Source organism: Giraffa tippelskirchi, chromosome 13 (assembly GCF_054371585.1).
Source record: "Giraffa tippelskirchi isolate mGirTip1 chromosome 13, T2T-mGirTip1v1.2.pri, whole genome shotgun sequence".
NCBI classification, from domain to species: domain Eukaryota; kingdom Metazoa; phylum Chordata; class Mammalia; order Artiodactyla; family Giraffidae; genus Giraffa; species Giraffa tippelskirchi.
In genome coordinates, this window is record NC_137287.1 from 16,233,129 (window position 1) to 16,257,611 (window position 24,483).

The following is a 24,483-nucleotide window of genomic DNA, read 5'->3' on the forward strand; positions in this document are numbered from 1 at the left end:
TCGCTGGTTTCCGGTACCGGTGGCTCCTCTAGCCTCCGTCAGGCACTCGAGACTCTACTTCCCTAAAGTCCCTTCTCTATGGTTGACAGCTCCCCTGTGTCCCGACTTTCCTCCGGGAGGATGCTCTGGTAGGACCCAACCCCTTCTTACGGCTGCTCCTGCCGTCCCTGGTAGGCGCAACTGGAGAAGTCACTGACCCCTCTAAGACTCACATCCTCTCAGCTCTGGAAGGGCAGCACGGAGTGGAGGATGGCGGAAGTGAGTGTGAAGGTGCCCTTCCTTCTCCCCGCTCTTCTCTATGGTCGCTTCCTACGGTGACGGGAAAAAAGGGGTCCCGGCGCCTGCGCAGAACCGGGCTGGGAGCATAGCCGCGGAGGGGGGGTGGGGCAGGGAGCGGGAGCTGCCGCCGACGCCGGAGCTAACCGCGGGGACCGAGATGCAGGTGGGACCGGAACCGGAACCCCCCTCTTCAAGTCCCTCTTCCCTCTCCGCGACGCGGCCCCGGCGCTTGCGAGGAGCCCTGGGTGGGGGCGGGCGTGGGGGGCTAGAGGCAGGAGGGGCGCCCGGCCCCGGAGAGGGTAGCAGGCAGGGCTGCTTCCTTGGGGGCTTCGGCCCCGGGGAATGGGCGGTTAGAGGGTGTCCGGGGAGGAGGGTCGGGTCGGAGTGGATTGACCACCGGGTCCGGAGGGTCCGAGCCAGGAGCGGAGCCTGCACCCTCCACCACCCGCCCTTCGAGAAATATCAGAACTGAGCCAAGAGGCAGGTGCAGTGGGAAAATGTGTCTGAGTCCCGCTTGGCGAAAGAGAAACTGAGTCACCAGCTTAGGGCCCGCAGGGTCAGCGGGTCTGAAGGGGGCTGGGTCTGCCTGTGGTGCAGAGGGTTGGGTGGGCCGGTGTGAGCTGAGGTGGCCCTCTGCCTGGAGATTGGGCTCTCTGCTGTGTCTACACCTCTTGGCTTGGTTCCCCCGTGCTCCATGACTTTTTCATCTCCTGGCGTCTTCTCGTTGGTTTGGCATTGCCCCTATGGTTGGAGCCATCTGAGTGTGTAGGGTCTAAGCCAAAGAGAAAGTGGAGGGGGTGCTGGCCTGGGTCTGAAGAGGAGTCCGGGGTTTGGGGAGATTGGCCTGAACTGCCTTCACCCCCTTCTTGGTGCCAGTCATCTTCAAGTATAACATGGGGGAGGAACACTAACAGAAGAGCTATAGGTTTGTAAATTCCCTGCCCAGCTTTGCCACTTGCTAGTTATAAGACCTTGGGAAGGCTCTTCCTTTTGCTGATTTCTCTTTGAGAAAATCAGAACCCCATAAAGATAGTAATAATGACTGTCATTTGTTGTGTGCTTACTTTGTGTCAAGCCGGGACACGTCCTGTTTAATTCTCCCAACAGTTCTAGGGGTTAGGGATCATTAGTCCTGTTCTATAAATACGAAAACCAAAGCTCAGAGAGGACGTGTAACTTGTTCAAGATCACCCAGCTAATAAGTGGCAGTGATGGAATTTCATCCTAACTCCAGAACCTATGGCCTTAACCACCAAGCTAACCAGCCTTTAGGGCACACTCCTCTGTGAGAGAAGAGGAAGGTGAGAAGCCCAAGGCCCCAGCTCCCTGTTTTGTTTTACTTTGTGGCCAGCAAAGACTTGCCCAGACCCAGCCCACACTCTGCTGCTGCCTTTGGGCCCCAGACTGGAGGGCCACCCAAGAAGTAGGCTCTGGCCCTTCCAAGCCTCCTTCACACAGTGCTTGGGTACTGAGCCCTGGGGTTGGCTTTCATCAGTCTGTCCTTAATAAGCAACCTCCGTCCTCAGTGATGGACCATGGGAGGCAGGGTCTCTTAAGCTGTGCAGGCCTGGCTCCCCTGCGAGCTGGGGCAGTGAGGGGCAGTGACTTGAGACTGGCACAGTCAGTGCCTGGGGACGAGGACTGTGCGGTGGGAAAGACGGGAGACTTGGAGTTCTGAAACTTTCTGAGCTCCGGGTTCCTCTTCTGTTACAGAGGTTGTTAAAACCTCTCGCAGGGAAAGGTAAGAACGGCAACTGGGAAGCAGGTGATAAATATCGAAGGATCATTTTAGAGAAGGGAGGGAACGTGGAACAAATTCCTTTTTAGAGGAAGGCGCTGTCCAGCCGTCCTTCACACCTGGAGCTGAAGCCAGGGAATGTGGATCAGGAAGGCAGCAGGAGGCGGGGTGCAGGCTAGACATTGGAGTGGGGGGCGGTTGATTGGCTGGGGCTTGTGGGGCGCAAGGACCTGGGGAAGGGCAGGGAGGCAGTGTGGTGTGTGTCCCAGTTGCACTCTAAGGAGTCTAGACCAGAGGAGGGGGTCTGGCCCCGTCCCACCTCAGCAGTGACTCCATATATGTGCCTCTTCCTTCTGCAGCTGCTGCCGCTCACCCCGTGTCTTCTGGCCGCTTCCCTCTTTGCCGCCCCTCCCCACAGGCTCCCCCTCTCCGCCTCCTGGGGGCCATCATGAATGGTGCCCCTTCCCCGGAGGATGGGGCCTCGCCCTCCCCTCCCCCGTTGCCCCCACCACCTCCCCCAAGTTGGCGGGAGTTCTGCGAGTCCCACGCCCGGGCGGCTGCCCTGGATTTTGCCTGCCGTTTTCGCCTCTACCTGGCCTCTCACCCCCAGTACGCGGGGCCCGGGGCCGAGGCCGTCTTCTCCCGCCGTTTTGCTGAGCTCTTCCTGCAGCACTTTGAAGCTGAGGTGGCCCGGGCCTCCGGCTCCCTGTCGCCACCCCTCCTGGCTCCTCTGAGTCCTGGTGTGGACCCGCCACACGACCTGTCCCTTGAGAGCTGCAGGGCGGGCGGGCCCCTGGCTGTGCTGGGCCCTTCTCGCTCATCTGAGGACCTGGCCGGCCCCCTCCCTTCCTCGGTCTCTTCCTCTTCTACGACCTCCTCGAAGCCGAAGCTCAAGAAGCGCTTCTCTCTCCGCTCAGTGGGTCGCTCTGTCCGTGGTTCGGTCCGCGGCATCCTGCAGTGGCGGGGGACCGTTGACCCTCCCTCTCCAGCGGGGCCCCTGGAGACGGCTTCGGGGCCCCCGGCCTTAGGTGGGAACAGCAACTCCAACTCCTCTGGCGGGGCTGGGACCGTCAGCAGGGGACTGGTCAGTGACGGGACGTCCCCCGGGGACAGATGGACTCACCGTTTCGAGAGGCTGAGACTCAGTCGGGGAGGGGGGGCCTTGAAGGATGGAGCAGGCGTGGTGCAGCGGGAAGAGCTGCTGAGTTTCATGGGGGCTGAAGAGGCCGCCCCTGACCCCGCCGGAGTGGGCCGGGGAGGAGGGGCAGCGGGGCCTACCTCAGGGGGAGGGGGGCAGCCTCAGTGGCAGAAGTGTCGCTTGCTGCTTCGAAGTGAAGGAGAAGGAGGAGGAAGTCGGCTGGAGTTCTTTGTACCCCCCAAGGTGAGGCCCAGTGGAGGTGGGGTGGCTGGGAGCGAGGGGTTGAACAACCAGGGTGGTGGCTTGGCCCACATACTGAGCTTTGCCTACTTGTTTTGTTTTGTGTTTTTTTTAATAATTTTTATTTATTTATTTGGCTGTGCTGGGTCTTCGTTGCTGCATGGACTTTTCTCTAGTTGCGGCAAATGGGGGCTACTCTCTTGGTTTGCAGGCTTCTCACTGCAGTGGCTTTTCTCGTTGCGGTGGAGCACATGGCTCTCGAGTCCTCCGGGTTCCGTAGTGTTGGCTCGCGGGCTCTAGAGCACAGACTCAGTAGTTGTGGCGCACGGACTTAGTTGTCCCACAGCATGTGGGATCTTCCCGGACCAGGGATCGAACCTGTGTCTCCTGCACTGGCAGGCGGATTCTTTACCACTGAGCCACCCAGGAGGGCCTGGGTTTTTTAAAGCTAGCTCCTGACTCTGGGTTAGTCACTGTGGGCAGGACAGAGAAAGCAGTGTTACTTGTCTAACTCCCTTTGGGTGTGGAAGGAAAGCTGAATCTCTGGAGGGAGGGGAAGAGTTGTCTCTCCACACCAACAGTCTGGGTCTTGTTCTCTCTCGCGACCTAGGCATCTCGGCCTCGACTGAGCATTCCCTGCTCCACCATCACCGACGTGCGGACGACCACAGCCCTGGAGATGCCTGACCGGGAGAACACCTTTGTGGTTAAGGTAGGAGGCCTGGACTCCCTACCCTCTCGGAGCACTCATGTTAGAGAGAAAGCTCTTTTAGGACATTGAAGCAAGGGATACTCGTGCAAGGAGGGGCACATATGCCAGGTGCCTTAAGAATGTGTCCCCAGGGCGGTGGCTTTTCTGGGAGGAGGGGTGAGCAGGAGGATGTCCTTGCTCCTGTTAGGGGTGCATTAAGGCCTCGAGACCTGGAAGTGGCCTGTGGGCCTCCTCTCATTCCCATAGGTGGAAGGCCCCTCGGAGTACATCCTGGAGACAGCCGATGCGCTACATGTGAAGGCCTGGGTGTCTGACATCCAAGAATGCCTGAGCCCGGGGTGAGGAGCCTGACTTCTGTCACTGAGGGGCCCGGGGTCGGGGTGGGGAGCAGCTGTCTGCTTCTCCACGGTGACTTTTCCTCCCAGCACCGTTTTCCCTGTCTCTGCAGACCCTACCCTGCTACCAGTCCCCGCCCCATGACTCTCCCCCTGGGCCCTGGGACCTCCTTCCTGACAAGGGAGAACATAGGCAGCCTGGAGCCGCCTTGCCTGAACCACTCGGAGAGTCTGCCCAGCCAGGGCCTGCTGCTGGGGCCCAGTGAGAGCAGCGACCGCCTTTCGCAAGGTAAGGGTAGGGCCTCAGAGAGCTGAGGACCCTGGGACCTGCTACATAAGCCCCCCAGCCGGGAGGCCCGGGCCCTGGCCCTCTCTCCAGGCTCCGCTGTGCACCTCAGCTGCCACCCACCAAACATCTGACTTTTGTCCCTGAACAGGCCCAGCTGCGGTTTACCAATTAGAACTGTCATCATCACCGTCCCAACCCAAGCCCCAAGCCAGCCCATCTCCAGCCTTCTATCCCCGCCCCATCACCTTTTCCATAAGCCTTGTGCTGGCCACCACTGTGGCCAGAGATAACGGTCCTCTTCTCCAAGCTCACAGAACACTGTGCACATCTTTGTTGTATTCTTACTCTGCATCTCCATGCATATGTTGATGGAACTAGGATCTCTTTTGAGTCCCAACTTTTAAACGCACATACACTGCCTGCACACATAACACAAAAAGATGTGTCTACCTGGCCCCAGCTCACCTTTCTAGACTCCACTACACTCTTCTGATCCTCCATTCCTAGCTTCAGTTTCACTGTTCCTTGCACACAGCCTGTGTGCAGTGAGTAAACAAATGGATTAAAGAATCTAGGGACCAGAATGGGCCTTACCAGGTGATCAATTCTGATCTCCTCATTTCTCAGGCAGCTAAGAGCAGAGAGGAGAAATGGCTTTTCTGAGGTCATCCGAGGATCACTGACAAAGACAAAGGTTATGCCAGCTTGTTCCTGAGCCACAGCGCCCTGCACCCCGCATATTCCTGAGTACTCTGAGTACAATATGTACGATGCGCCTATAGGTTCCTGCCTGCTGCTTAGCAGACACTCAGGAACTCCTAGTGCATCCTTGACCCTGTTCTAGGCTCTGGGCAGGATGAGGAGCTCAGAGCTGCCCTGTGGGCTCACGGTCTAGCTGAGTTGACATCACTCCTAAAAAGCAGGGCTCCCACCTGGTGAGCCTGAGCAGCACCAGCAGGAGGCCTTGGGAACTCAGGAGGAAGAGAATCAGGGGAGGTGGGATAGATGGGGAATTCTGCACAGTGGAGGAGAAAAGAACGTGGCTTGCAGAAAGGAGATGGCGAGAGCAGAGACCTGAGATGGGGAGAGCCCTGGACATCTGAAGAAGTTAGGTGGGGTAATTGGGCTAAATCAGAGGACACAGGAATACAGGTTAACATGAAGATCAGGTTGGCTAGGTTGAGAGACTTCACAGAAGGAGAATCTTTGATGCCCCTGAGAGTTGAGGGCTTTGTGCTATAGGCAAAGGAAGTACTTATTTTTAATGTGCAAATATTTGAGGGGGTTCTACCCCCCAAATTCTGCAACTATAGAGCTGCTGTAATTTCAACTGTTGATTCGGAAGAGATGTGGGCACATTAGGATTCTAAGACCTTGTTGGGATCATTGCAGCCCTTTCAGCATTGTGTGAAGCATAAGTTAGGAGCTACTGATGAAAACCATCAGGCTCAGTGCCTGAAGAAGGAGCCAGCATATCGGCTGGCTGACGCCAGTGCCCACAGGGTAGCCTGGCCGCTGGGGAAGTGGGTCCGGCAGACCAGTCCTCCCAAAAAGAAGCTTCAAGTTCTCGGTTTTGCTCTCCCTTTTCTCTTCCAGGGGCGTACGGGGGCCTGTCAGACCGCCCCTCGGCATCCATCTCCCCCAGTTCTGCCTCCGTCGCCGCCTCCCATTTTGACTCAATGGAACTGCTTCCTCCAGAGTTGCCCCCCCGGATCCCCATTGAAGAGGGAGCCCCAGCAGGGACCGTTCATCCCCTCGCAGCCCCTTACCCACCCCTGGAAACTCCGGAAACAGCCACAGGTACCAGAGGTGTGAGTGTGTGTCTGCTTCCAGGCCTGGTGCCCACCAGCCTGAAACTCTTGTCTTGGGATCCTCAGGGGTCCGAGCTGGGGGGCTTGGGAGTGACCCATGAGGGAAAAGCAAGGCTTTTCTTCTCCTTGGGATTGGGGTGGCTTCCCTGACACCCGGTTTCCTTCCCTCTCTCTTTCCTGAAGGGTCCTTACTGTTCCAAGGGGAGCCAGAGGGAGGTGAGGGGGACCAGCCCCTCTCAGGGTACCCTTGGTTCCACGGGATGCTCTCTCGACTCAAGGCCGCCCAGCTAGTGCTGGCTGGAGGCACTGGCTCCCACGGGGTTTTCCTGGTACGTCAGAGTGAGACGAGGCGGGGTGAATATGTCCTCACTTTCAACTTCCAGGGCAAGGCCAAGGTGAGTGCCCGAGGAGGAGGCTCTGTCGCAGGCAGCAGGCCTGCGGGTCGAGTTGGGGAATGCTGCCATCGGGGGAGGAGGGTTCTCTGACTGGTAGGGCTCAGGCTTTCATTTTATCCTGCTCTTGCCGCCCTCAGCACCTGCGTCTGTCGCTGAATGAGGAAGGTCAGTGCCGGGTCCAGCACCTGTGGTTCCAGTCCATCTTTGATATGCTTGAGCATTTCCGGATGCACCCCATCCCCCTGGAGTCGGGAGGCTCCAGTGACGTTGTCCTTGTCAGCTATGTCGTGTCCTCCCAGCGACAGCAGGGTGAGCAGAGCAGGTCTGCAGGGGAGGAGGTGCCCGTGCACCCAAGAAGTGAGGAGGTGTGTGTGCCAGCAAGACGGGGTGGGGGGCCCGAGGAGGAGAGCGGGGGCAGAGGAGATGCCTGTGTGTTGGGTCTCTCGGGGGAAAGGAGCCCATGGGGATGTAGGAAGGCAGCGGGCTCCGTGCTGGAGCCGGGAGGAAGTGGAGAGCTGGGTTTCGCGCATTGCCATTCCATCGGCCCGTCTGTTCCATCGTCTGTCTGTCTCCTAGACGCATCCTCCCTGGCCTTGTCTTTGCCCTCCATCACAGCCTCGCCTTGGGCCTGCCCTTCTTGGGGATGCTCGGTCTGGTCCCCCTCCCTCCTCCCTTGATGTCTGATGTCCCTGTCTGATCTCTCCCTTTTCCCCACCCCCAATGTCCCATCTGTCCCCACGTTGCCCCTCCCCTCCCCCCCCAGGCCGGGAGCAGGCCGGGAGCCATGCAGGGGTGTGCGAGGGAGATCGATGCTACCCCGATGCCTCCTCCACCCTCATGCCCTTCGGAGCGAGTGACTGTGTGTAAGTGTGGTCCTCCTCTCACCGCCGCCCATGATCCATCTTCCATGGATGGGGGGATTGCTGAGACGGGATCCGGGGGAGATAGCACATGGCTCCGGGGAGGGGATGAGCGAAGGGGAGGCTGCTCCAAGAGCTTGCCTCCCTCCACCATCAGTCTGTCTTCTTACCGTTCCTATCCAGAACCGAGCACCTCCCATGACCCACCCCAGCCCCCTGAACCCCCTTCATGGACAGATCCCCCACATCCTGGGGCAGAAGAGGCGTCGGGGGCGCCAGAAGTGGCGGCAGCAGCCGCAGCAGCCAAAGAGAGGCAAGAGAAAGAGAAAGCGGGCGGTGGAGGGGTCCCGGAAGAGCTGGTCCCCGTGGCTGAGCTGGTCCCCGTGGTTGAACTGGAAGAAGCCTTAGCCCCAGGCACGGAGGCCCAGGGAGGCGCTGGATCGGCTGGGGCCCCCGGGATGACCCTGATGGTGCAGCTCCAGCAGTTACCACTAGGGGGCGACGGAGAAGAAGGGGGCCATCCCAGAGCCATAAATAACCAGTACTCCTTTGTGTGAGACACCCTACCCCACCCTCTCTCTTCTTGCTCCCCAGCCCTCAGTTGGTGAGATTGGGGCTGGGTGGAGACATAGAGGAGCAGTGGGAATCCCTTCCCCACATGCTTCCTGACCCTTGACGGCCAAGGGCATGTATGTTGGTACAAAAAGGTTGAAGAGCCCTAACTCCCCAGTTCATACACTACAGGTGCCCCATCCCCTGGGCAGGGGGTTCAGGCTCCATTACCTCCCTAAGGGGCTCTTATGGTCAGCCCCATCCCTGGGGGCCATTTCCCCATTCACCACCCCTCAGCCCAAGGAAGGGTGAGGGGGAAGGGCTGTCAGTTATATTAAGGTGGTTGTTCTTGTTGTTTTAAACAAAATGGAGAAGCATAAATAAATAAAAGGGTTTATCTCAGTTTCATTGTGATGGCTGTGGCTAGTGTTTGCAGTGGGGGGCTGGGACAGGCGGGTCAGGAAGGTAGCCCAGTCAGTGTTGCCAACTTCAGAGCTCACAGGCCAGAGGCCTGGGTCAGCTTGAGTCCCTGTTGCTCCCAGATCTGAGCTTTTGGCCCATTGCTCCCGGGGGGACTGTCCTGTTTCTTGAGGGTTAAGTGCGGAGCCAAATGGTGCCCCTTGGGGTCTCCAGCCACGTTCACTTAATGGGACAGGACCGTGAACAGCAGGATCGACGACCTCCAATCAGTTCAGACCTTCCTGCTCTGAATTCTTCAGTTAAAGCTTCCTACCCTGGGGAGAAAGCAGGCCGGGAGAGATTGTGAGGGGCTGGGCTAGGGGCACAGTGTCTGTGTTGGGAGAGATTGAATGTGGCCACCACAGCCTAGCTGCAGAGGGGCCCAGGGCAGGCTGACCGCCCCCTTTCTCAGAGCCAAGCTGGAAAGCTGAAGGCTGGATGATAAAGAGCGCTGGCTTCCACTCTTGCCTTTGCTTCTCATTTGCGGGGTGTCCTGGGCAAGGTGTAACCTCTCCAGGCCTCAGTAGCCTCATCTGTAAAATGGGAAGGTTCATCTTGGTTGAAGCTGCTGACATGATTTACTTGGCCTGGATGATGTTTCCATTGGAATTTCACATAAAAGTTCAGATCACTGGTTCCTCCCAAAAGTCAAAAGATCCAGCCTCACGTGGTACCTGCCTTCCACATTTGCTCCATGCCCAACGGCCCACTTTACTCACAGGAGGTGCCTGGCTGGGCCTGTGAGTGTTTGAATTTGCGATGTCTCCCTCTCCTCCCTGTACCCCTCCCCCCATAGCACCCAGGCTCTGCTCTCTGGACTGAATTGCAGCTGTGCCCTCCTCCAACTGAGGGCACCTCTGGGCTTCCCAGCTCTGCAGGTGCCAACAAGGAGGAGCCAGGTTCTAAAGAATCCTACCTGTTCTGTTGGCCCTCTCCCTCCCCCACCTCCATCCTGCTGGGCCCCTTCCCATTCTGCCTCCCACTTCCCCTCCCGGGCAGTGTGGAGGCTCCACGCTCACGCCCCTCAGCCTCTGCCCCCACCTCCAGGAGGCCCTACCCATGCTCATGACCTTGCTATTCTGGGCCTTGCGTCCTGTTGGGAGATGGACAGGAGACAGCTGGGCTCATGGGCCACCCAGCCTGGGGGCTCGCCGGGGGAAGTTCTCCTGGTTTGGTCTCATCCCTGGGGCTCCCCCAAACCTGGACCTCGGGAGCCTGGGGATAGAATTGGCCTTGCAGAGGGAGGGGGATGGATGCTGTGTTCTCAGAGTGAGGTGGCAAGAGAAGGCTGTGGCGCCCCAGGGTAAGCAGGAGCTCATCGTCTCCTAATCTAGCAGCAACTGGTGCTGCGAGGCTCCCCCGCCCCCCTCCACCCCCAAACCCTGCCAGCCTTCAGGGCCTCGCCTTCTGAAGGTGGGTGGGCGAAGGGTACCAGGACCCCCGTCACTCCCCCTCCCCTACCCCCCCAAGATGTGCATGTCTTGGCTGGAGGAGCCTAGGAGACTGTTTCCCTCTAAGCCTGTCTATGGATGGTTCGGCCGAAGTTCCGAACTGATGGGGAATGGCCAGGCGGTGCCTCAGTGGTCCCTCAGAAGTCCTCCGCTCCCGTTCTCAGCTCTAGCCCTCAGGATGGGATGAACACCTTCCAACTCTGGGCCTGGAGACCCTGGCGTAGTGGTGTGTGTGTGGGGGTGCTCCAAGAGAGCATGTGCCTCCATCCCAGTTCACACCCAGCCTCCCTGACGGTGATCCTTTTGCAGCTCTTGGCTGGTGGCTTTCCCTTCCTGGCTGCCGTTTCCCCTCTGGGAAGTTGAGGGAAGCAGAAATGAATAACCTTAAAGGGCCTCGTTGGCAGCGGTGCCCTGTAAAGCCTGCGTCCTTCCTTCAGTCTCATGGTCTGAGTCCCTTGAAGCCGCGATCTGTCCAGTCTTCTCCCCTTTCTCCATGTTTGGGCATTCCTGCTCCTTTAAGACAGTGCCCCTGTCACTCCTCCAGGTGGTGGTGGGGACAGGCCAGCCAGCACCGAAAGGCTTGATACTGGCCTAAGAAGGTGGGTGCTCGGCCAGGTGGAGGTGCCTGGCAATGTGACCTCCAGCACACATACCCCCTTGTCTGAGCCCCCCAAACTCTCCCAGGTCACCCCAGGATTCTCCTTCAGGGAGGGATTTATTGGACCCATGAAAAGAGGGAGGCAAGGAGCACCGTGTCCTTAAGTCACCTGAGAGGCCACCCTCCCCCCAAGTGCAGGCAGAAGAAAGGATGAGTGTGGGCGGGGGGCTAAATCCTGCAGTGCCATCCACCCCTGCTGGTCTACCCACCCCCCAAAAGTGGGGCTTCCCTTTCCTTTGCTCCACTGTCTCCTATACCACTGTCTGCTTGGGAACTTGGGTGCCAGACAGGGAAGCAACCGTGAGAACCCTTGCAGCAGTCCATGCGCCTCACTGTGCACTTAGGAAACAGCCCCAGACAGAAGGACTTGAGGCCAGGGCTGCTTCTACGAGGCTGCTGCTTCACCTCACTGACCTCGCACCATTCTCTCACGAAACCTTCCTCCTCTCTGCCCCCGTTTCCTCTCCTGCCCACGCCCCACGCCACCCTCTGTCTGCTCCTCCCGCCGCTGCCCTAGTAGTGACCAACAGACGCCCCTATCCCAGAGCAGGGGTGGGGGCGGGGGGTTCGGAGCAGCTGCTTCTCCGAGGAAGCTGACACCGAGGCCAGCCGCTCAGCAACAACTTGTGGCTTTGCACCCAGTTCTGGGCCCCCACCCACCTGGCTGCTGCCTGCCAGCTCCCTGCTGTCCGTTTTCCCCACTGCTCCTCAGACTTCCCTCTGACCCTAGCAGCCTTGTCTCTAGTCCCCCACCTCCGTCTGTCCTTATTTCCCCTAGACCTGTCCCCATCAATCTGCCCATGTCCATTCCCTGCGTCTGGAGCCTCTGCTTCCCCGGCCCCTGCCTTTGATGCCCCTTTCCTCGCACCTCTGCCCACAGGGTATGCCCAGCGCCTGAGCACACAGCTCCATCTTCACTTCCCTTGAGCACAGCTCCTTCGGGCCCAGGGTGGAGTGCAGACCACACACCATCCGGGGTCTGCCATGTAAACCCTGTGGATTGAAGAGAGCACAGTGTGGGATGAGGTGACCCTCATTCCGTGACTTGGGGTGACCCCTGCCCCCATTCTGAAACTTTGATCCCTCTCTGTCTGCCATCAGCACATTCTGTAGGCTCTTGGGTTTCCCGGATGCCTGGGTATCCCATTTTCTTGGGGGGGGGATTCCCTCTCAAGGATGGGGGGGCCCTGAAGGCTCTGTTCCCAGAAATTGAGTTAGAGCCATGGGGAGGTGGGGGTTTAGGGGAGAGACAAGCAGTCTTGGCTCTGCTCACCAGGGCCTGGACACTAAATCCCTTGTTGATGGCTGCAGCAACCCCTCCCTAGGGTAGGGTTACCATCTTCTGCCCTGTCCCCTTGACCCTCTCCCCTCCCTGCTTCCCCTTGTCCCTCTAGAGCCACTTCCTTTTGCCCCCAAAGGATGTTCTCCCCCTTTTCAGCCCCCTGAGGGTTGGGTATCTCTGCTGCCATTTCAACAAACTCAGTAAGGAAGGATGAGACTGCAGCAGTAGAAGTAGGTTCAGGGGGGATGAGATGGGAAGGGGGTTGGAGGAAAGGGAATAGAGAGAAGTGGGCTGAAGGGAAGAAATGGAAGGGGTGACGCTAGAATAAGAAATTCAGTGCAGTTGAAGAAGTTGGGGTAATTGGGGAAGGGCTCAGCAGCAGAAGACAGAAAATGAGGTCTCTCCCTGCCCCCCCTTCCCTGGGGCTGGGGCCACCTTAGCTTCCCTCATGAGTGACATCTCAGGCTGCAGCCCCACTGTTCCCCCTCGTCAGCAGAAATATCTCTCTCTTCTGACCCCTCCTGCTAGAGTCCCAGCCAGCCAATCCCTGGTCTGAGGGAGGGGGGAGCCTGCCCCCCCCTCCCTCATAAGGACCAGCTGGGGGCTGGGGGGTGGCCGGCTGCTGCAAGTGGAACGGGGGTCAGAGCTTCGTGGAAGGAAGAATAACCTGGGGGGGGCAAGGAAAGAAGAAGGAAGAAACCTAGACAAACAGGCAGGTGGACACACTGAGGAAGGCCCCCAACGTGTGAGAACCCCCCCAGAAGGAACACACCGCCCCCTGGCCCCCAGGAAGGGAGCACCATGGAGGCTGCACACTCCAAGACCACAGAAGAATGTTTGGCCTATTTTGGGGTGAGCGAAACTACAGGCCTCAGCCCGGACCAAGTTAAGCGGCATCTGGAGAAATATGGCCATAATGGTAAGTGTTCCCTGGAGGAAAAGGCTGGTAATGACCTCCTACATCCCCACAACACACACACACACACACACACACACACACACAGACTCACACACACAGACTCACTCACACTGAAGCCTCTCCCTCCAGGGTATCCTAAGGAAGAGGCAAGACCTGGTCCAGTGAGGGCAAGGGAGGGGAGGATACTGAAAAAGCAGGATCCCTGAGTCTCTGAGTTTGGGGAAGTTTTTTGGGACAACCTTGGTGAACCTCAGCTTTTTGGTGGCCTGATTTCTTACCTTAGCCACAAAGTCCTGGTTGTGGGCAGCATTAGACTGAACACCAAATGAATAATGTCCTTTTCTTCTTTTTCCCTGGGCAGAGCTCCCTGCTGAGGAGGGTAAGTTACTGGAAGCCCTGAGCTCCCATAAATGACACCTCCTTCCCTCTGTGCCCCACTCCCTTCTCCCTGTCCTCTCCTTCCAATTCCTGGGGCAAATGTTCCTCCCCAAAGGTTAGAGTCTGGCTGGGGGCAGAAGTTTCCAGGCACGCTCTCCTTGAGGCATCCAATCCTTGAACAACTGCCCAACACTTTGAGGAGCCTGTTTCTAGACTGTGGGCCAGCTCCCTCAGCCCTTTTCTCAGTACCAAATGGCCTGCCCATCATCCTAGACCTTTCCTGCTCCAGGCTGGACCCCAACCTGCACCTGGAGTCCCTGCATTCATCCCTTAGACCTTAACATACCCCCTCCCCTCCCCTTGCCTCTGCCCTCAGGGAAGTCCCTGTGGGAGCTGGTATTAGAGCAGTTTGAAGACCTCCTGGTGCGGATCCTTCTCCTGGCCGCCTGCATTTCCTTTGTAAGTGTGTTGGGGGCGGAGGGGGGGCGCATCTAGGGGCTAGCCTAGGCTGTGGGCTGGGGGGATCTGGAGAATCTGCTCGTGGGTAGCCCCAAATCAGCGGCTCCTTTGGTCCAAGCCCTCAGCATCCTATCCTACAGACTAGAACTGAGGGAGTGGGGTGACGCTGACTTGCATACTCCTCTGTCCTCCCCCACACTCCGCAGGCAGGTTTTATTTTAAGCTTTAAGGATGTTCTCAGCCAAAACACAGAAGCTAAGCCGCCCCCGGAGCTTCAAGGGCTCCTAGGGCTCGGGTTACCCCCCAGCGCCGGGCTCCGGGGCTCAGATGCTACTGCTGTTCCCAGGCCACCGCAGCTCCCAGCATGCCCCGGGGCTCACACACGGCTCCGCCAATCCCCGAGCGTCCCAGAGCTCCTGCCCCTCCCTCCTGACGCTGATTGGTCGAGACAGAGACGCCCTCCTAGAGGCGGGAAAGAGCTGCTGGTGCGAGGGGATTGCCAAAGCCGCCCAAAGGCCCAGACCCCTCACCTGTCCCTGGGCCTTGCCTCTCCCCTCCCCTCATCAGGGCTGGAACTCCTGGACCCCCTTCCTCGTCCACTTGGCCTGACCCTCCCCTTCCCCCTCAGCCTCAGGGCTGCCCCCACCCCCCCTCTCAAGGGCCTGCCTCCGCTCCTGCCCTGGAGCTCCCCTGCGCACCCACCAGCCTAGCAGTCCCGCCTGCATTTTGAACTTCCTTCCTTAACATCGTAGTCCTCCTAGAAGACAAGACTCTGGAGGCCAAAGCGTCTCCTTGTCCTCTGGTCTCTGTAGTGGAGGCCCCGTGGGCCCCTGAGTACTAGCTGGCAGAACCTCACTTCTCCCTTCTCAGATTTGCTCCTTGACATTTGCCTGTGGTTGTTGCCTGGCAGTGGCAACAGCTGGGATGGGGTGTGTTCAGGAGGCCCCGTAACACTATCCCCTCCTCCTGCTCCCTCATGAAATTGGAGCTTCCCTGCCTCGGGCTGTGGGGGAGGGCTGTGGGTGGGCAGGGCGCCTGCGAGGACCACAGCGTTTTTTCTATCGGGTTTTGGCTCCTGTGGGATGGATGTGGCTTGGGGGTAGTTGGCCTGGGTGTCCCCTGAGCTTCGTTTACAAGCCAGCAACTTGGTCAGGGAAACCTGAAAGCATTCCCAGTTAATCCCCGAGCTGTGCATGTCTGTGCCCGCCTGTTCCTGCTGAATAACAGCAGTGGCTGCGCTTGTGTGAGTTAAAGGAGTGGATCGTGTAGGCACTTAAAGGGATGTGGGGCTATAGTGCCTCCGTGATGCCCCGCCCCCTTTGCTCCTGCACATGTTCTCATCTCTGTCTGCTTCCCTTAACCACTTGAGGGGCTTTATTATCTGTTGATCTCCTTCCCTTGCTCCCCAGGTGCTGGCCTGGTTTGAGGAAGGCGAAGAGACCGTCACTGCCTTTGTTGAACCCTTTGTCATCCTCTTGATCCTCATTGCCAATGCCATCGTGGGGGTTTGGCAGGTTAGCTTTGACCCTCCCCCTCCATTCTTTCACATCCTGACACTGGACCTGAGGCCAGCCTCCTTCCCTGTCTCCTCCTCCTCCATCACTTACCCTGGGCTTGCCTAGTATCTGGTCCTTTTGCCCAGTTCAGGAGACTTGGTGTTCCCACTGTCACTTGCTGGTTGTTCAACCCTGGGCAGGTGCCTTCATCTGTCTGAGTCTCAGTTTCCTCATCCATAAAATGGGGCTCATAATGCTGTCCCTTGAGTTATGGTGAAATTTAACAAGATGATGAGTGTGCAAGAACCCAGCCCTGTGTCTGGCATGTAAGAGGATTTCAGTAAATGCTCATTTGATATCCTTCTTCCTCTTGCCTTCTACCACCCTCTGCTTTTCCTGTCCCCTGCTTCCTGATTTTCTTTGATTCTCCTTCTTTCTCTTCCCAAAACCTTCTTAGTAGTAGCAGCAGTGTTAGTCACTTAGTCTTTGCGACCCCATGCACTGTAGCCCGCCAGGCTCTTCTGTCCATGGAATTCTCCAGGCAAGAATACCAGAATGGGCAGCCATTCCCTTCTCCAGGGGATCTTCCCAACCAGGGATCAAACCCACATTGTAGGCAGATTCTTTACTGTCTGAGCCACCAGGGAAACCCCTAAACCCCCTTACCTATTCTCAGCTATGGGTGACGGTTTCCTCACTGGTCATGTGAGGTTTGTCTGCTCCCCTGGGCCAGGAGCCAGGACCACATAACCTGCCTCCTTCTCTGTGATGCCCCAACTTCCCCCACGACTCTGGCCCCTGCTTTCCAACTCTACCCCGCCCCATCCTCCTTGACCAGTCCCTTCTCACTCCACCACCTTCCTTTCTCTGCTGACCCTCCTCTCCTCAACTCTATTCCCTCCAGGAGCGGAATGCAGAGAATGCCATCGAGGCTCTGAAGGAATATGAACCTGAGATGGGGAAGGTCTACCGGGCTGACCGCAAGTCGGTACAGAGGATCAAGGCTCGGGACATTGTTCCCGGAGACATTGTGGAGGTGGCTGGTGAGTGATGGGAACGGGTGGTCCAGGATGGGTTCGAGGCCAAGAAGATGTTAATATGGGGGGTGGGGGCTGCTCAGCCCCGATCCCGTGTCCAGGAGGTAGCCAGGATGGTGTCTGGTAGTCTCCGCTTCTCCTTCTCAGACTCCTTGGGGGTCACTCCAGGGCACTGTGGCCACAGCACATCCTCTCCATCAGAGTCTGAGCAGGAACAGCCAGTCCTGTCCCCGAAGCTGCAGGCAGACCCCTCGTTCCCCCTCCTCTCAGCCAGCCCTTGCGAGCAACAGGTGGAACCCAGTCTCTGCCAAGGGCCCCGTCTCCACCCCCTCTTGAGGCCTGGCTTCCCTCTCCTTCCACCCACCCCCAAGCTTGGTCAGCTTTAAATCTTGACCTCTCAGTGCCCTTGAGGCCTCTCAAAGGGGAAGGAGCGATGGTAGAAGGGAAGGGGGGGCCAGACGCTCAAGCCCCCGACCATGTAAGGGAAACTCAGGCCCCAGCAGAGAGCACGGGACCTAGAGGAGGGGAGCTCAAGGAGGGCCCCGCCTCTCCGGCGAGGGACACTTAATGCCTGACCAGGGAGGGGTGGGGGCCAGGAGGCTAAGATTACTGGGATTCTGCCCCCTTCAGCGGTTTTTATATTTGCCCCACACCGGCCTTCCCACGTCTCCAGGCCCCTGGCATAGGGAGCCGTGTCTTTCTAGGGCCTGCTTCCCTCCACCAGACACCCAAGTTGCCACTCTGGGAAGCTTGGCGAGAGGGAGGGCGGGCGGGCTGAAGACCCCAGTGCTGCATCCTAGGGCCCATCTGCCACCGTGACGCTTTGGAGTCAGCGCCATGAATGTCTATAAATATCCCTCGGCTTGAGTGACAGGGTGTCCCGCCCAACTCCATTGCTGACCTCCTCCCTCCTCCGTCAACTTCCTCTGGCATGGGAGGAGGAACCTTGGGAGCAGGGAAAGGAGAACAGTCAAACCCCATCCCCAGGACCAGCCTTGGGACCAGGCAGGATGAGGCTGGGGGGCGGTTCTCTTCCTTGGAGAGGTCTCTAAGTCTGATGGGGCATCCGCCGTGTCTCCCAGGCAGTCTCCTAGGCTGACCCCCTCCTTCTGTGTACATCCCTTGGCCTCCCCGCACCTTTCTCAGCTCCCTGCTGTCTATGGTTCCCCCCTTCCCCCGTCCCCCACTCCCCACAGCCACCACCACTGCCTTGTTTCCTGCAAATGCCCCTTCTCCCCAGCCCGTCTCCCAGCTCACTCACACTGGCTTCCTGCCTTCCCTTGATGCTCAGACCACGGCCCAGCAGGCTTCTGATGTGCATCCATCCCCTCCACGTGGACCTGGTGGGCCTGCACCCTCTGCCTCCACCGCTGCCCCCTCTCCTCCGGCATCTTCTCTTCTCACACTTCCCTCTCCTGTCTTCTTACTCCACCACCTCTTGTCTGGGTTGACATTGATTTTTCTCAATTCCCCATTTTTTTTTCCTGTTTCTTGCTGCCTTCTCCAGCTGTTCCACTTTGTTCTCATCCATGGATACACGTCTATCTGACTTACCGTATTTTTTTTTGAGGTGGGGGCTGCGTCGTGTGGCTTGTGGGTCTTAGTTTCCCAACCAGGGATTGAGCCTGCAATCTCTGCATTGGAAGCATGGAGTCTTAACCACTGAGCTGCCAGGGAAGTCCCTGACTCACCCTATTTACTAAAGTTCTTTTCATGCCTGTCCCTTCTCGCCTTTCTCCCTCTCATTTCCCTCACTGTTTTGCTGTCTCCCATCCTCACTTTTAGGGCTTCCCTGGTGGCTCAGTGGTAAAGAACCTGCCTGCCAATGCAGGAGACTTGAGAGTTGTGGGTTTGATCCCTGAGTCGGGAAGACCCCCTGGAGGAGGGCATGGCAACCCACTCCAGTATTCTTGCTTGGAGAATCCCCATGGACAGCAGAGTCTGGTGGGCTACAGTCCATGTGATCGCAAAAGAGTCGGACACAACTTAGCCACCAGCAACAGGAAACAATCCTGTTTTAGTTTCTCATTAGAAGACAAGATTGTCCCATTCCCCCTGTATCACACAGTGTACATGTATTGAACACAAACTGTGTGCCCAGCCCACCCCTCACCAGGCTCACAGCCTAATAGGGAGAAGCACATTCGGCAGGGGGACAATGGGAGTGAGGGTTAGAGGGAGAGCCTTGCTGGGATGACAGGAGCATAGCCCAGGCGACCCCCCGAAACCTGAAGGAGGAGGTGAGGTCTTCAGACAAAGATGTTTTTTTTTCGGAAGGGAGAAAACTCCCTTCTCTGCTGACTTCACGTTCCTCTTCTCTCTCCACAGTGGGGGACAAGGTCCCAGCAGATATCCGCCTCCTCACCATCAAGTCCACCACCCTCCGGGTTGACCAGTCCATCCTGACAGGTCTACTGGCCAGGGGGAGGGGGGCGCATCACAGGAGGATTTGATGCAGGAAGAGCTGAGTGGACAGAGAGAAAGGGGACCCCTGGCCATAGGGCCCCCGTCCTGGCCCCAATGTGGCAGTGATGTCTTCCCTGGTCAGCTTTGCTCACAGCCAGAGCCTAGAACACAGGGGGTCATGGGAGACAGTAGGATGTTTGTGCCCATCTCCAGATGGCCAATAACCTATCCCTTCCACACAGATACATGGGCACAGTCACCCAGAGAACCATCCTGCCTTTTCAAAAGCCCCCAAGTGAGGAAGCATAGGTTGTAGGATCAGATACAGGGTTCAGATCCACTTAAAACCTCAGCTGTTTCCGTTTCTGCCCTGGGAAAGAGAGAAGAGAGCCAGTGAGCTTGCTCTGTGGTCCAAGGAGGCCAGCTGGGCTGGCTCAGGGTGATTGCCTGAGCTCCTGCCCTTGCGGTGAGGGAGGCAAGGTCCCCAGGGTGGGAGCCTCTCCCTTCCAGGAAAGCGCTCTCCGATTGAGAACGCACTTCCACGTACATCTGCTTATTTGATTTTCACCAAGACTGTGTTCTGAAATGTACACATCATTGTCCCCATTTCACAGAGGAGCAAGCCGAGGTTAAGTCATCCAAAGCCATGCTGCTCGTGAGTAGTCAGGCGGGGATTGGGGTCAAGGCCTTTTTACTCTAAGGGCAATGAGTTTCCCATCTGCCTCCAGGGGCGTCTTTCTAGAGTCCAGACGTCCTCCAGGATTGTTGCCTGGTCCTTACTAAGCTGAGAAGGGAGAGTTAGGGGCGGGAAGTCTGAGAGAAGGACATAACGTCATCTGAAAACCCCTCCGGCCCTTCTCCACAGGCGAGTCTGTCTCTGTCATCAAGCACACAGAACCTGTTCCTGACCCCCGAGCTGTCAACCAGGATAAGAAGAACATGCTTTTCTCGGTGAGCCCTCAAGGGCCAGCTGTCCTGTGCTCCAGCCGGGGGTGGGCCTAGTCTAGGAGAGATGTGATGGCAAGGGAAGAGATGAGGCCCACAGCTGGGGGGGTGGTGCGTGTGAGCATGAGGGGCGTCGCCTGACTCCCTGCCTCTTCTTCCCCTTCCCAGGGCACCAACATCGCAGCCGGCAAGGCCATCGGCATTGTGGCCACCACCGGTGTGAACACCGAGATTGGGAAGATCCGTGACCAAATGGCTGCCACAGAGCAGGACAAGACCCCTCTGCAGCAAAAGCTGGATGAGTTTGGGGAGCAGCTTTCCAAGGTCATCTCCCTCATCTGCGTGGCTGTCTGGCTCATCAACATTGGCCACTTCAACGACCCCGTGCATGGGGGCTCCTGGATCCGTGGTGCCATCTACTACTTTAAGATCGCCGTGGCCCTGGCTGTGGCTGCCATCCCCGAGGGTAGGGTGACCTCCCTGTCTCCTCCCATTTGCTCCTCTCATCTGCAAAAACCCTTTATCCGAATAAGATACATTTAGCAGTCCCAAGGATTAGGACCTGATAACTTTGGGGGCTGCTCTTCAGCCAGGTGGCACAGTTGGTAAAAGAATCCATCTGCCAGTGGAGAAGACGGGCTGAGACATGGGTTCAATCCCTGGGTCAGGAAGATCCCCCTGGAGACGGAAATGGCAACCTGCTCCAATATTCTTGCCTGGGAAACTGCGTGGACAGAGAGGCCTGGTGGGCTACACAGTCCATGGCATCCCATAGAGTTGGATATGACTGAGCATGCGCGCGTGCACACACACACATACACACAGACACATTCAGCCTACCCCACTAGGTCTCCCTCTGTCCCCCAGTTTAGTTCCCTCACCCCCTCTCCTTTTTCCCCACAGGCCTTCCTGCAGTCATCACCACCTGCCTGGCCTTGGGCACCCGCCGGATGGCAAAGAAGAACGCGATCGTGAGGAGCCTGCCCTCCGTGGAGACTCTGGGCTGCACCTCTGTCATCTGTTCCGACAAGACGGGCACCCTTACCACCAACCAGATGTCTGTCTGCAAGGTCAGGGCAGGTTGGCAACTCCCACTCAGATGGGAGGTGAAATGGTGAGGTGACCCTTCATCACGGGCAGCTTCTCATTTTGGCCTGAGAAAGAAATGCTCAGAGGGCACAGAGTGCCATCCTGCCAGCTATGAGAGGGAGCAGAGAAGCCTCCCTGTCCTGGGCAGACAGCTCTCTGTAGCCTCCATCCATGTGCCAGATGCTGCTGTGTGTTATCTCTAATCCCCCACAGCTGCCCCATCAGGGGAAGGTTTTGTTACCTAGTTTTCCAGAGGAGGAAACTGAGACTCTGGGAAATTCCATGCACAGTTAATAAGGAGCAGAATTGAGTTTCAAACCCAAGTCTGCCTGGCCCTAGAGTGCCTGCCTGTGCACCAGACTACCCTCCAGAGTGGTCCTTCATGATGGGGCAGGAGGAACCTGGTCACATGAATCCCAAATGGCATTTCCTAAACCAGGGCCCTTGATCTTTTCTGTGCCTTGGACCCTTTGGCTGTCTGGACCTCTTCATTTAATATTTTCAGTGTATAAAATAAAACACATAAGATCCTGTTTTTAAAATACACTGGATTGGGAATTCCTGGCGGTCCAATGGTTAGGACTTGATGCTTTCACTGCCATGGCCCGGGGTCCATCCCTGGTTGGGAACTAAGATCCTGTCAAGCCGCGCACCGCAGGCAAAAACAGAAATAAAATACACTGGATTACAGAGGAAACCACTGATTGAAATACAGCAATCAAAATATTTTAAAAAGAGATTCATGATTTGGTAACACATATGCTCCTTTAATAACGTATTAAGTAGCAAGTCCAGCAGTAGTTCTCATAAGCGCTGTAACGCTGAGGCAGGGATGAGTATAAATGCTATTTTGAGAGCCCTGAAACAATGCAATGTGATAGGAGAGTGTTTATGATTTTATTAGTGGCCAAGTCACAGGTTTTGCTAATGCTAACATGGTGCATTGCCCACATTCATAGCTGGGCGGAAATGCTAAATATCAGAGAGAAAATGAAACATGTAATTTTTAAATTTTTATTCATTTTTAACTGAAGGATAATTGCTTTACAGTATTGTGTTGGTTTCTGCCAAACATCAACATGAATCAGCCATAGGTATACCTGAAAAAGATGTTAGTTTTGTTTTGTCATCAAAGTTCACAGGGGTCATCCAGGGACCCCAGGCAAAGAACCCCTGACCTAAACACAATCCTCTGGAATAGCATGTCTGTGAAATAGAAATTACTGTCCTAAGAATCAAGGCCTCTCAGACCAGGCACAGAAAGGCTGTACCACAGGCCTGCTGGCATTTGAAAGCCTCAGAGAAGGCTGACTGTAGAGAGGATGGATTTCACTCTGTTTAACCCAGATTTTCCCAGACATTGCTGGCCACAGAACCATTTTATCTTGGAACGTGTCTTAAGCCCCATCCCTTCCACACTTGCTCTGGTTCAGGGTGGGCTGCTCGCCTCTGTGCTGCGTGACCTACATTCCCTCCAAAGCACAGGCGTCAAAGCCAGGCCACTGGGCTCCTGTCATGTTTCATAAAAATGAATTCATTGCCCACGTTTGAAAAGTTAAGAGATTTCATAGAAAAATAACCTGAGTTTCTAGTTCTTCCTGAAAAACTGGAAGATCTGGCTGCAAGAAGCCAGAGCTGTAGATGGGTCACGTGCTGACAGGTGGACCGGTGGCCACAGTCCCCAGAACCCCTTGTGATGCACCTCTTATTTTACCAGTTGATCTGGAGGGACCTTCAGTGTGACCTGCAATAACTTAAAAAAAACAAAATTTTTATTTGTTTATTGGCTGTGCTGGGTCTTTAGTTGCGCGAGCGGGGGCTACTCTCTCATTGCAGTGTGCAGGCTTCTCCTTGTGGTGGCTTCTCTTGTTGCCAAGCTTGGGCTCCATGGTATGTGGGCTCAGTAGCTGTGGCTCCTGGGCTCTAGAGCACAGCTTGGCAGTTGTGGCACACGGGCTTGGTTGCTCTGTAACACGTGGGATCTTCCTGGATCAGGGATTGAACCTGTGTCTCCTGCATTAGCAGGCAGCTTCTTTACCACTGAGCCACCAGGAAAGCCCTGCAATAATTTAAAATATATATATATTCATTTTATTTATTTGTCTGCGCGGGGTCTTAGTCGTGGCACCCGGGATCATTGATCTCCATCGCGGCATGTGGGCTCTCAGTGGCAGCAAGTGGGATCTAGTTCCCTGACCAGGGAGCCAGTCCAGGCCCCTGCATTGTGAATGTGGAGTCTTAACCGCTGGACCACCGGGGAAGTCCCATAACTTTTAAGGCTATGGACACAGAATAAGAAGAATGATTTGCAAGGGAGTGGTGGGAAAGAGGAGGATGCAGGAAGGAAAAAGGAAGAATGAGTGGGGGGGTGGGGGGGGGAGTTGGGTAAGTGTGTGCAGCTGGCCGGACAGGGATGCTCATGGCCTGGGCCTCGCCTCGGTGCAGACTGCCTTTGGACACAAGGAGAGTTAGCCATGTGTGTGTACCCCCTTCTCCTCTGCAGATGTTCATTGTCGACAGGATAGATGGGGACCTCTGCCTGCTGAACGAGTTCTCTATCACTGGCTCCACTTACGCTCCCGAAGGAGAGGTGTAAGTGACCTCAAAGGTTGTCTTCCAGTTCTGTGTGCCCCTTCCCCACCACACACACACACACACACACACACACACACACACACCTCCTCTCTCCCCCAGGGCCCTCCCTCTAGTTTTGTCTTCCTGTTTCTCTCCTGTTCCTTCCCTGACCTCGTTCTCTCTCCCCCCACTGTTCATCACCATGTTGATGCCACCTGCTCATCACCACGTTGGTGCCACCTCCTCCCCGTCCCTCGCTGCTTTCCCCATGCTCTCTCTGCGTCTCATTCCCCATCTTCTCTACCTGTCTCTTTCCCTTCCTTCCTCCCCGCCCCGCCGCCAGCTTGAAGAATGATAAGCCAGTCCGCTCAGGGCAGTATGACGGGCTGGTGGAGCTGGCCACCATTTGTGCCCTCTGCAATGACTCCTCCTTGGACTTCAATGAGGTAACCTCTCCTCTCCTGAAGCGGCCCCTCCTTCCCCCTCAAGCTGGCTGCATCCAGGCCTCCCCGACAGGCCGCAAAGAAGGGGTCTGGGGGAGGGGGTCCCTCGTACCAAGCCTCTCCTGGGTGTAAGGGGAAGAGAGTAGCTTGCTCCCTTCCCGTTCTAGGTGGAAGGTGGGAGCAAGGGGCCAGGAGCCCAGGGCACCTACTTCCTCTTCCTTCTCTGCCCTCTCAGACCAAAGGTGTTTATGAGAAGGTGGGAGAGGCCACCGAGACGGCCCTCACCACCCTGGTGGAGAAGATGAATGTATTCAACACTGAAGTGAGAAACCTCTCGAAGGTAGAGAGGGCCAATGCCTGCAACTCGGTGAGTCTGGGCTCTCCCTCCAGTTTGTCTCCACCCTGTACAGGCCAGGACCTAAGGAACCTCAGGAGATGGGGCCCCGCAGGGCTTTGTGCTGGGAGCCAGCCCGAACAAGCAGTCAGCCTGTCCACAGCTTTCCCTGGTGAGGCTGGCTTGGGATGGGGCCTCCTGTCC

General features: G+C 56.9%; 2 protein-coding genes and 1 long non-coding RNA gene across 50 annotated transcripts in view; 2 read left to right on the forward strand and 1 right to left on the reverse strand.

Moving 5' to 3' along the window:
• Positions 1–8,751, forward strand: SH2B1 (SH2B adaptor protein 1). Of its 13 annotated transcripts, none has more exons than XM_081553306.1 (11): positions 384–1,580; positions 1,993–2,020; positions 2,377–3,398; positions 4,006–4,107; positions 4,354–4,445; positions 4,556–4,731; positions 6,328–6,531; positions 6,726–6,937; positions 7,075–7,302; positions 7,701–7,800; positions 7,981–8,751. In XM_081553306.1, coding segments are annotated over exons 3-11 (2,049 nt in total). In that variant the 5' UTR covers positions 384–1,580; positions 1,993–2,020; positions 2,377–2,465; the 3' UTR covers positions 7,983–8,751. The 13 variants fall into 13 exon arrangements, with proteins under 13 accessions (XP_081409437.1, XP_081409439.1, XP_081409430.1 ...); XM_081553314.1 differs by lacking the exon at positions 1,993–2,020 and having other exon boundaries at positions 384–759; positions 1,387–1,580; positions 7,075–7,246; XM_081553309.1 differs by having other exon boundaries at positions 384–759.
• LOC145531278 (uncharacterized) lies at positions 8,733–14,319 on the reverse strand. The gene is made up of 4 exons (XR_014072318.1): positions 13,397–14,319; positions 11,786–11,910; positions 10,643–10,772; positions 8,733–9,083 (listed from the first exon to the last, which is right to left on the reverse strand). It is a non-coding gene; the product is annotated as an uncharacterized LOC145531278 (long non-coding RNA).
• Positions 12,817–24,483, forward strand: part of ATP2A1 (ATPase sarcoplasmic/endoplasmic reticulum Ca2+ transporting 1) — a 17,338-nt gene continuing 5,671 nt past the window's right edge. For 14 of the 36 annotated variants that reach the window (XR_014072309.1, XR_014072307.1, XR_014072308.1 and 11 more), the window contains exons 1-11: positions 12,817–13,145; positions 13,873–13,955; positions 15,365–15,469; positions 16,356–16,494; positions 18,817–18,897; positions 19,760–19,845; positions 20,008–20,305; positions 20,743–20,909; positions 23,432–23,520; positions 23,846–23,948; positions 24,181–24,312. Coding sequence is in view for 25 of the 36 variants with exons in the window: in XM_081553286.1 (XP_081409412.1) it covers positions 13,001–13,145; positions 13,873–13,955; positions 15,365–15,469; positions 16,356–16,494; positions 18,817–18,897; positions 19,760–19,845; positions 20,008–20,305; positions 20,743–20,909; positions 23,432–23,520; positions 23,846–23,948; positions 24,181–24,312 (1,428 nt within the window). In the remaining 11 variants the exon portion in view is untranslated. Of the gene's footprint in view, positions 13,146–13,479; positions 13,498–13,872; positions 13,956–15,364; positions 15,470–16,355; positions 16,495–18,816; positions 18,898–19,759; positions 19,846–20,007; positions 20,306–20,742; positions 20,910–23,431; positions 23,521–23,845; positions 23,949–24,180; positions 24,313–24,483 lie in introns of all 36 variants that reach the window. The other 22 variants (XR_014072310.1, XR_014072306.1, XR_014072302.1 and 19 more) reach the window with 8 other exon arrangements.